The sequence below is a fragment of the Saccostrea cucullata genome, unplaced genomic scaffold (genome assembly GCF_032062105.1).
Source record: "Saccostrea cucullata isolate Sc308-1 unplaced genomic scaffold, CSIRO_AGI_Scuc_v1 ctg9806, whole genome shotgun sequence".
NCBI classification, from domain to species: Eukaryota; Metazoa; Mollusca; class Bivalvia; order Ostreida; family Ostreidae; genus Saccostrea; species Saccostrea cuccullata.
The window spans coordinates 1,699-13,903 of NW_026924583.1; the positions used below are offsets into that span (position 1 = coordinate 1,699).

Sequence of the window (12,205 nt, forward strand, 5' to 3'; positions counted from 1 at the left end):
ATGTTGAACAGAGGATGTATCATAATTGTGATGTAAGGTCATTTAGATTAGGTAAGGGTTATTTAGCAAGGTCATGGTTCTGCAAAAAGAAAATATGTATAAAATTCTGAAAGAAATAGCCTTGTAATGGTGAAGATCAAGAGATCTTACATGATCAAAGTCATATGGCTCAGATATTTAAATTCCTCTTGTGTCATGGTTGTGTGTTATGTTTTCTGTTTGATTTGTTATATGCCATTCTTTTTGAAGGACTTTATACAAGCGACTATGAACAATATGCATTTTTATTTTAGGATGATACTGTCATAATTGAGGGTAAGGATCCCCGTGGGAGAACCCCGCTACATTTGGCTGTAGCCCTGGGGCACCTTGAGAGCGCTCGGACTCTTTTAAGACATGGAGCGAGTACACTCGCAGAAAACAAAGGCTATTGGTCAGGTAAACATTACATACTTGATAAACTTTTGTCGTACTTTGTAATTGTGTGGTTTTTTTTTTAAATAATTGAATTTTTCCTTTCTTTGTAGTGTTACATGAGGCTGTTTGTACCGGTGATCCAGAGCTGGTACAGACTGTGCTGGAGAACAGAGACTATCAGAGGTACAGCAAAAGGACAGTAGGGGTCCCAGACCTTCTGAAAAGGCTCAAGGAGGTACATAATCATGTGACATTAGAATTATAGATGTTGTTCCATATCACTTAAAGAAAATTTTGTACAAATGTACACTTTTATCTGTGTGTGTATAATATTCCTATTCCATTTGATTACATGTTTTCCAAAAGTTTGTTCTTCTGATTTAGACTGTAACTATTTCACTGAAAAGAAGTCGAAAAGGAAAAGTAGAACTGAATTGATTAACAGAGGATATTTATAATAAGCATATGATACACATTAGTAGAATTTTCTAACTAAAATCATATTTTGCAGTCTCCAGATTTCTATGTTGAGATGAAGTGGGAATTTACAAGTTGGGGTAAGTGAAATCAAACAAATATTGACTTCCATTGTAGTTTTTCATTTATACTTTTATATTTTCTTTTAAATTTTATCTTTTATCTTTCAGCAGTTTTTGTGTACTAGCCTTTATAAATTCATTTTTGTTGTCTAATGAAAGTCATAGTACCTACTATGTACATGTAAATTTCAAATACCTGGTATACACATACAGTAAAGCTACATGGAAACACTCTACATCTTGAAACTTTGATGATGTAGAAATGTTGATGAAATGAAAATACATGTCTAGCTATTTTGAATATTTTCACAAATAATTTATCCTTATTTAAGAGAAATACAAAATTCTAGTAGACCATCAAAGCTTCCACAACAATTTACAGATTTACCAAGGTACAAAACTGTGAAACATTTATCGGGTAACACCTCAAAATAAAGATGTATATACTATTCTACGTATAAAAGCAGAATCATTATTCTGTTTCAGTTCCCTTAGTATCCAGGATGTGTCCTAGCGATACATACAGAGTGTGGAAAAGTGGTAAGAACTGGGAAGTAAATTCTCTGTACTCTGGGGATGAATGTTCTTTTATTCTTTTCCATATCAAGTGAAGTTACTCTATATTCTGTTAAAAGTCATATGCTGCAACAACAAATTTAAGGAAAGATGGATTAAACAAGTATCTTACTTATATGTAATTCCATTTAATGTGTAAAAAAGGAAAAACTACTTAACATGGCTGATGTAAGAATTTTGTAATGAATTGATGCACTGTTGTTGAATCATAGGGTCCAAAGTACGAATAGACACCACACTCCTGGGGTTTGATAATATGAACTGGGAAAGGGGAAGCAGGAGCTATATCTTCAAAGGCACAGGTAAGTTACGATTACACAAGTAAGTAGTTACATTTTTAAGTTACAGTTACACTTGTAAGTTACATTTATACTGGTTAGTCTAAGTTATTTACATTTATACTGGTCAGTTAGATTTATACTTGTCAGTTACATTTAAACTGGTCAGTTTCATTTCACTAGAAGGTTTCATTTACACTGGTCAGTTACCCGGTAGATTTATATTGGTCAGTTACATTACATTTATACTGGTAAGTTACATTTACAGTTATATTATTTTAGTGTATGAAATAGCATTAACATTGTATACTGCTTTTTCAGACAACAGAGCAGTAGCAATGGAGATTGATCATGACAGACGCGAGGTCTTCACGGAGACAATGCAGATTCTCCCAGCAAACTTTGACATGTCATTGATGAAGCCATCAGAAGACGCCATCGCAGCTCGACTCACCAACCCTGTGGTCACAACTTACATAGATACCGATAAAATAGCTTTTGAAAGGTAGAAATATTATTATTAATTACAAACCAGTTGAATAGGTACTGTACTTATATTTTAAATTACATATTTTAAACTTTTAAATCCATAAATGAGTGTGTAATTCATATTGTACATAAATGAAGGCCTTTTCTTTTGATTATTGTTGGATATTTGTAAGGATTATATCCTACATTTGTATCTATATTTACAGAAATAAATCCGGGATTTGGGGTTGGAGAAGTGACAGATCAGAAGTTGTTAATGGCTACGAAGCTAAGGTAACATATTTAGTAACATTGAATTGTTGTTTTTGACTTCATACAAGGTTATTTTCACCCTGTCACTACAGCAAAACTCGTTTATAGCGAATTTCAAGGGACCCAAGAAAAAACTTCGCTATAACCGTAATTCGTTATACGTTTATAGCGAATTCGTAAGAAATGTATAGCGAATTCGTTATAAAACAGTCAGCTAACAGTACTTTAACCTTTCGTACGTCATACATGAATTCTCTGAGATGCATATTTTAAGAATTGTGTATAATATCTACATTTGATTATTTAATATTATATAACACTTACAGTTAGTTAAAAAATAGTCAATACAACCTTTTACTTTCTTTAATGCATATTTTAAGAACTGTGTATAAAATATTTACATTTTATTTAATTTTGATGTTTTAATATTATATAACTTGTGCATTTTATGTCCACCACGAAATGTAAAATGAAACCTCAACAATTGATCATCACATCCACGTAATTTAAATGCACCGGATACACATTTATCAAATAAAAAATAGAACCAAAAAATAAATACTTTATTTCCGGAATATTTTTTTTTATGGTGGCAAATAAATACAAATCAAATACAAAATGGTTTTATACATATGGAGTATTTACAGGTATCTGCAAGTCAAATATCTCGTTATGCGTTGTTAAAGTAATCGTGAATAGTTGACTGTTTTGTTTTACTGACATTCACGAACTTCTCAATTTCACAGAGGTAGGTAAAGAAAACCTCTGGAACATCTGCACTTGCTTCTAAACATCGCCTCAAGGTGTGAATAGAGTCTTTACCATCGTTCAAATTTGGGAAATCTGTTGAATGATTTCGTTGTCAATGTCACTTTCCGCGCTAACTGATTATCGTTAACGATGTCGTCTTCGGATCTTGTTTCAACACTAATCAGGTTTTCGTTCACACGAACAATATCATCGAAGGATCCGTTAAATTTCTGAGCAAACAATGCTAATTAAATGTTATCACCTTCTTTGACCTCATCATCACAGTCTTTATCAACAACTTCTACGCTTTTGTCTTCAAAACCTGCTTTTCCAAAACAGTTTGAAATGCATGACAGGCTAACGTCCTTCCAAGCCGACTTTAGAAATCTAATTGATATCAACATGTTGATGTTTGGTTCAACTTTCTTTTCGTTACACTGAAATTAATGTATTTAATATGTTAATTAATAATCATATGTTTATTTATCAATTAAAGAATGAAACGTTATGTTTAGATAAACACAGGTTACAATGACATTTATAGCATCGGGACTAAAACCAGTACTTACATACAAATAAACAATCGAAATAAAAGTGTCTTCCCTGAAGTATGCATTTTATCAGGCGCTGACGATATTTTATTTTCATGTTGTTGATAATACCCTGGTCCATTGGTTGTAGTATGCTCTTTGTGTTTGGAGGGAGAAATTTCAGAGTGACGGATTTGAGATTAGGTACTTTCGGGTGGGCTAAACTATTGTCAACAAATAAAAGCACCATACGTTTTTCTTTTAGAAATCTGCGGTCAAGAGTTTATATCCATTCTTCAAAAATAGAGCTAACCATCAACACTTTTTGTTGTAGATTACGGAAAGCGATTTTACCCCCTGAAAACATCGAGGGTTTTGAAATTCTCCTATGACTAGCAGGGGTAATTTCTCTTCCCGTTCATATTTGCCGCGATCATGAGCGTCAATCTCTCCTTTGATCTTTCCCCCATGAAACTTTTCACCTTTCATTTGTGAAGTTCTTTCTCGACTGTCTCGTAGAAGATTGTAAAATAACCCAGTTCCGTCTGCGTTGAAAATATCATTAGGATTGTAATCTTGTAAGATCTGCGGCAGTTTTTCCTTCCATTCGTCAACGCTTTTAAGATCAACGATTGCCAACGACGCCATTGCGTTCCCTCCAGTTATTGCACCAAAAACACGATTCCTTGTCGATTTTTCAAGCGATCCAGCCACCCTGTATTGGATTTGAAACTGTAGTCTCCTAATTTCTTGGCAAGGTCATCTGATTTTTGAAGGAGTATAGGACCGCACGTGGAAATTTTTTTCTTGTCTCTTTTCATCAAACCATTCTATTAAGCGGAATCTACCGCCTCAAGTGGAAAGGACCGGTGACGTTTTCATGGACTCATTTCTGTTGATTCGTATTTTTTTTTTACAATCTCCTCTTTGTTTTTTAACATTGTACTTAAAGTACTCGGTAAAATATCAAACCTTGAAGCAATTTCATTTTGAGCAAAGCCACCCTTTTCAACTTCTCGAATAATCTCGTATTTAGTCTCTATTGAAATTCCTTTCCGTTTTCTAGTCGGCGAAGACATCTTGGTACTGACAATTATCGAGTTAGAATTAAACTTTTATATTGTTGTGAACAAATCTCAAATAAGATGTATTTAAAAGTAAAGAACAATGAACAAAATTCAATGCACCTGAATAATTGACTTGTTCTTGTAGAAAGCCCTTGAGCACTTTTATCTTAACATTGAACATGTTGAAGCGCAAAGTTTTATGAACGAGTATATTAAACGAAATATGTAATGAAAAACATTCGTTATACTAATAAAGCAATGTGTTAAAATATCGTCAGCGGGGGTCTTAAAATCACTTAGTTATAGCCGTAAATTCGTTATAACCGTGTTCGTTATATACAGCAATTTTTGGTAGGTTTATGTAAGGAATCTGCCGGGACTTGAAAAAAAATTCGCTATAGCCGTAAATTCGCTATATCCGTGTTCGCTATATTCGAGTTTTGCTGTATATGGCAACAGGTGTAATGATAATTATTTTGTCAGTTTAGATGCATTTGTATTTAAGCTTTACTTAATGTAGTGATGCTTATTAGCAGAAATTAAATGTACAAGACAAAGTAAAAAGTTTAAAACTTCCTGACAATATTGTAGGTTTTTAGTGCATCGAATGTAGAGCTTATAACTAAAACAAGGACGGAGCACTTGTCTGAATCAGACAAACAGAAATCCAAAAGTAAAAGTAGCAAAACACCATTGGAATCCTTCCTAGGGGTAGCAGAGGAGCATAACAAAAAGCAGGGAGCCACCAATGGGGTAGGGATAGTGTCAAAAGTTTGTAAGGTTTGGGTTTGTGATAAAAGAATCATCCAGAGTGATTTTAAATTGATCAAATAAGGATAGAGTGCAAAATGTTCATTTAATTGTTGAATCTATAATTATTTATTGGTATTAGATTAAAATAACTTTCTAAAATGTAGAATATTTTACTTTCAGGATATATCAGATCTAATATATAATCCTAGTCATATCACAAAAGAGGAATATTTCAATAGTTGTGTAGATCTTGGGGATCGTGATATTGGTCGTCCCATCGAACAATCTAAAAAGACTCAGAAGTTTAAGGCTACTCTGTGGTTGTGTGAACATTACCCATTGTCCCTACAAGAGCAGGTTGTGCCTATCATTGACTTGATGGCAGCCAGCAATGCACATTTTCAAAAATTGAGAGATTTTATTACCTTACAATTACCAGCTGGATTTCCAGTGAAAATAGGTTGGTTTGCTACTATAGTTAAGAAGTACCTCATATTGGTTGTCAATTGATCTAATTTTTAACTTAAAAATACTATGTACATGTATTTACAACTTATTTTTTATAGGTAACGCTACAGTAAAAAGAATATTTTAGTAAAAAATGTTTTTAAAAAAATTGTCTTCATATAATTTTGTAAATTTTCTTGAATAGAAGTCTCATTTTAGCCCTTGAAGTAATAACTTGTCCTTCAAATTCAATTGTTGGATGGGAGAGTTAAATTTGATATGAAATTTGATAAGCTATTAGGAGAAAAATTGAAAGAATGAAAGTCAACTTCTTTTTTTCATTGTCAGAAATTCCCTTGTTCCATGTTCTGAATGCCAGGATAACGTTTGGAAATATAAATGGCTGTGATACGCCTGTGGAGGGGGTCACCACAATAGAGGATGCTGGGAAGGTGACGGCGTGTGTGGATGAATCCTGTTTTGAGCCTCCAGCAGGCTACAGACGATTAGGTCAGATATTAATACCCATTCTCTGTAACCACTTAAACTTTTGTGGCACGCATAGTCACAGATTTTTATCAAATTTGGCTGGAAAGTACCACCTCATAAACTACTTCAAAAAATATAGCTAGATCATATGAATGTTGAGTAGTTACCATGGAAACGGTGTCTAAAGTTGATTTTTTGTGAAAAAATGCAATATTTGGGAATATTTTTAAAAGAAATGCGGCTACTTCAATTCATGTTACTCACAGAAATAAGAAATATAACATCTAACTTTAAAAGGCATGTTAAAACCTTGTTGGTATTCTCTCTATAAATATGAGAATTCTTTGATTAAAATAGCAGACAATAACTTTGAAATTGAATTATCTCCCTTTGATAATTGTGAGCTCTTCAGTGAGAAAGATAAAAAAAATCATTATACAAAAATGACTGGAAGTTGTTTACATATTGTCAGCATACAGCTCTGTATATCCAGGAATTCAAGTAAAATCAACTGTTTTTCCTGTTTATTTAATTTGCATACAAATTTTAGCCTCTGTTTATATCCTACATCCAAAAGAATAATTTTGATATGTTAAAAATGGTGAAATGTACAAGCTAGACTACTTAGTTTAGGAAATCAGCTCTGTACATAAGCATTAGTCTCAAGGTCTAAGGAGTTTCAAAACGGTATTCAAGATAAACTTGAAATATCAGAATTACTTGTATTATGAATTTGTTTTTTTTAAGAATTACTGTGTCTTACGATCAGTCAGAGTGATCTACTGGAGGACTGCAATGAATACGGCGTTAGAAAGCAAATCAATTTTTAAACTGAATGTTATTATAGAGACTAATAATTTTTAAAAAAACTGAATATGTCCTTGGCTGAAAGGAAAAAAAAATATACTGAATAATAGCTACAATTCCCATCCACAGGTCATTATTTCAAATTCAGCAATATTTTTTGAAACCCATGGTATAATACATATTATATATGGGTTAGAAAATTGTTACCTATACAAGCCCCCCCCCCCTTCCTAAATGAAAAAGAGTTTAGGCAATTTATATATTGTTATTGTTTTTCTTCTTTGCTTTTAAGACTTTTTTCTGTGAAGAAGAAAATTAATAATTTTCCCTAAAAACATCTTGGAAATAAATGATATGTCCTGCCATGAAAATAAACCTAACTTAATCCCCCCCCCCTTCTGGAACAAAGGTCGTCGCCTAACCCATAGTAAACGCAGTCATATTATGTAATTTTTAAACAGGATAAACAAGTATAAAATGTTTTGTTAACCAGTCAAAAATATACTTTTGATGATTGGGGTAGTTGCACAGAAATACAAATTGTCTGTGAAACAAATTTAAAGTTAACGGTTTATCATTTCTCTGGACTAAGATACATTATGATTTAAACTTATAGCAGTACAATATTAAATCTGTCTAGCAGTATTTTATTAATAATGAAAATAATTTTCTGACCCCCCCCCCCCCCCCCCCACAAAAAAAAAAAAAACAAAAACAAAGAAACAATTAATTAAAGCACAATAGCAGATTATTCGAACAGGTCCAGCAGATGTTTACAACAGATTATTATTGATTAAACTTTGGGAATATCAGATCTTTTGCGTAGATCCAGGCATATTTGTGTTGAAATATTTACCATCAACATCGCTAAAATCTCATTTTTTTTAAGAATGATATTTCAAAGTAAATTAGATTTTTCGTCAACTCCTCTGAAAAAAAAGTCACCGGAAAACACATTTTGACTGTCACTTGAAAAGTTCGGATTGTTAAATATGGTTTAAAAATGTACATTTAGGAGCAAGGGATCAGTTTACTAAAACAGCATAAGAGTGTCTTTACATGCTTGTAGCGCAATTCTCTACATACAAGAAGTCTTGCACTCAATATGGAAAGTGTATAGTCGTCCAATATTCTTAAATGCCTACCTTTATATCAATGAAACCTGAAAACTGTACTTATATAATCATTTTCACATTATGCATCAAGCTAAAGGGAGAATGTAAAACCAGTTTTCAATAAAATACATTCAATATACGGGATCGAGTTTAGGATACAACATTTACAATACCAGTATTCCGAATAACCGAGTATAAATGCATTATTAACAAGCTAATTCAAAGAATATGTGTCCCCTGCTTGAGGAGATAAGAATTTCTGTAGATTAAGAGGGGGGGGGGGTGTCGGAGGGTGGTTGGGTAGGGGATGGGACACTTAAAGTGGGGCGGGCGGAACCATAGAGCGAAATGAACAAAATATAAGCTAATCTAAACGCTTTTTGAGATATCACTCGGAAATGAGAGGTTTACATACAAACGATGTCTTTTTCTACCTTTACCTTTTGACCTAGAAATAAATAGGGGTCATTTTAAGCCAAAGCAAGTTGTGGTATAAACTCAAATTGAAAAAGATCATTGGCTTCTTAAGATATCTAATGATAATAAAATGTTAAAACTGACAGAAGGGGGGGGGGGGTATTTTTATAGACAAAAAAAAACGAAAATAAATGCCTATTTTCTCCCAATTTCAAAGTGATTAACAGCTAAAACTGTGCATTTTATTAATAAATATACTAGTATGTTTTACTTATTTGTGTAAAACATGAGAAAAAATCTGCGTAACATTTAATTACATCCAAGATTTTTTCAAAATATGGTGATGCTTGAAAGTCTGATTTCAATGGGAAATATCATCGACTCCTCCCCCCCCCCCCCCACCCCCTTATTTCAAGAGTTGGAATAAGGGATAATGTACTATTTAGAACTGGTATTAAAATAATGAATCAAATACCATTTAACTGTTTTTTTATATTTAATAAAGATTTTATTGCTAAATTGCCATAAATATTGAATAAAATGGTAGCAAATATGTAGGCGGGAATTGAGAGTTAGCGTGCATAGTTCTTTATATACCACTATGACCTTGAACTTTGACCTTCTGTCCATATGGGCACACATTCATATGATGCTAGTTATTGTTGACCAGAACTGTAACTTTGTTTCTTCATTTGTTGTTTAAAACACAAATATTAGTTATGACACAGAAAAAATGTTGTTTAGTTTTCTTAAATATCTATCAAAATCGGCCATTTTGACCTTGACCTTTGACTCTTAGTCATGAATTTTTTTTTCGCTTTGTTTTTGCTATTGTTTACCATATATCTAAATTTGATTTAATCCATTTTGAAATACTCAGGCAATAACATGGATCCTGATTGTATCTACGTATTGTACTTTTCTAGGATTTTGAAAAAAATGCATAAGTTTGTAACCATGGTAACAAGAAAACTAAATATGAATACCAAGTAGTTCTTTGTAGTGTATATTAGAACTATATGTGGACTTTCAAACCAATGTATTCATTTTTTCCAAACTATCCGCAAAAATTTATACCAGGCTTTTCAAAAGAGCCTAAAATCTACAATTTTCCACAAGAAAAATCTTACCTTTAAAAGAGGGATATTTTTTCTATGAGGAAAACGTTACTGAAATACTAAAATTTTTCTAAAGCACTGTAAAATGATGTATTTTGGCAAAAAGGTAAAGTCATGTTGATAGCTTGTTCCATTAAAGACTTTAAATAAGTCAAAAAGGGTCATTTTTCATCAAAATTTAGCGATTTTTAGGCCATGAAAAATGTATGTTGGTTGCCATGGTAACCATGGACCATAGCAACCATTTTGTTATGAATTTTAGGTACATGCATCAATATAGGAATGTTTGCCAAGTTTCATAAAAATCCAAGACCATGCGTGCCACACTCCCTATATAAGAGTTTAAATGCTTACAGAGAATGGCTATTAATGGTTTAGGTTAATTTCATCTCCATATAATTCTATGTTTCTCAAAGAAAATGATTATAAAAATGGGTTAAGAATTGATAAATCAGAAGATATGTAGTATATAAAAATTCCCCCCCAAAAATCTTGTATTATCTGGTGACCTTGATTTGTTCACTTAATGTTTAGGTATTCAAATAATTATGTTTGACCTCAATTTAACTTGTACAGCATTTCTTGAAATTCCAGTTCCCAATCTGTAAGGGTTTATCCTACCTAGCCATTCCTTTTGATAAGTAGTATCAGGCAGTCATGTTTTTATGTTAACAGGTGATATTCACCATGAGAGACTGAGAGATGAGGACGACCAGATTTTACAGTTTGCCATCCAGCAAAGTTTGATGGATGGAAACACAGACCCTGTAGAACAGGTGATTGAAAACTTAGTCATTGAAATTGAAGTCTCTGTAAAATGAAAGAGCAGTTTAACATAATTGAAATAACTAATTTTTGTGGTCAAATTTTTGAGATTCAAGGAAAAATTATTGGTTCATGGATTTGATTTCATGGAAGAAGATGTGTTAAGTTGTTAGATTATATTTTACATTTATGTTCAAGGACATCAATTAGTAAATCTCTTCATACCATTAAACAAAAATTACCCCCCCCCCTTTCCATGAAAATTGGTTATTTCACAGTTCTTAGCAGCAATGGATTGAATCAAATTTTTCAGACTTGAATATGAAACATTCATATTTTAACTCTACTGTAGAGTACATGTAGATCAATTTTTTCATTGCAGTTGACGTTTTATGAAGCCCTAAACAATATACGACCTCCCCCTCCAACCCGACCTTTGCCCTCAATAAGACAAGAAGAAGATGCTCTATTACAAAGGTAAAGATTTACCATTAGTTTGAAATATACTTGTAGAAATCATGAATGTTATTTAGAACTTAAAGAGCACACTTTAATTTGTAGATTCTGCTGTTAGTTTTATACAAGCTATGATACAAAGATACATGTATTTTCACATGTTGTTATTTGCCAATAATTCAATTTTAATAACATTGCACCTAAAATGATGAAGGCACAAATATTGTTTCAAGGGCAATAACTCCTGAAATAATGGAAACAATGGTTCTTTTTCAGAGCAATAGCGGAGAGTTTAGCTCTACAATCAGGGAACCCAGTTAGTCCTGAGATAATCTCAGAACCAAACAGTGTCAATAACATTGATGACGACCTACAGCTGGCCTTACAACTGTCTCAACAGACCCTCACAGAGGATGAGAAACGGCGCAAAGAAGAAGACGAGGAGCTGGAAAAAATTCTCAAACTGTCCCTGGAGGACAAATGAGGACAAACGAATCCTCAAAATGAGGGCTGTCAGACTCTGTCATATTACCTTTCGTGAAAGACTAAATTCATGTGCTTTATCAGGTGTCATGTGATATCATTTGACTTTGACAAGGATCTTTTTATCATTGATCTTGTATTGAAACCATAATGGCGCCTCTTTCCATTAGGTTTACATTCCTAATTCAGTATCTAGATCATATACAGTGTATGTGTTGTTTCCAGATGCAGTTGTGATTTATGCTATCTTTTGTTCGGAATATGTCCTGTCAGATACCCCTGCCTACCAGGCATCATGACTCTCAGAAAGTGCTAATTGTCCCTGTTAGGTCATTGTGCTAAGTGTATGTGTTCATTGTCCAAAAGTCTGCAGATAATTCATACATGTATTTTGTTACAAAGTCAGGTTTATACTGTATGATTGTTGTTGCTTAATTTATTAAAATTCATTATTACA

At 32.9% G+C, this 12,205-nt stretch overlaps 1 protein-coding gene across 1 annotated transcript; it reads left to right on the forward strand.

Annotated features, from left to right (window-relative positions):
* Positions 1–293: 293 nt before the first annotated feature.
* On the forward strand, positions 294–12,205 carry LOC134266756 (ankyrin repeat domain-containing protein 13D-like; the record flags this gene model as incomplete). Its single annotated transcript, XM_062748978.1, has 13 exons — positions 294–438; positions 528–652; positions 929–974; positions 1,443–1,496; positions 1,745–1,834; positions 2,132–2,315; positions 2,506–2,572; positions 5,490–5,651; positions 5,832–6,111; positions 6,447–6,608; positions 10,720–10,820; positions 11,192–11,286; positions 11,542–12,205. Coding segments are annotated over 13 exons (1,719 nt in total), but the record flags the coding sequence as incomplete, so codon positions are not given.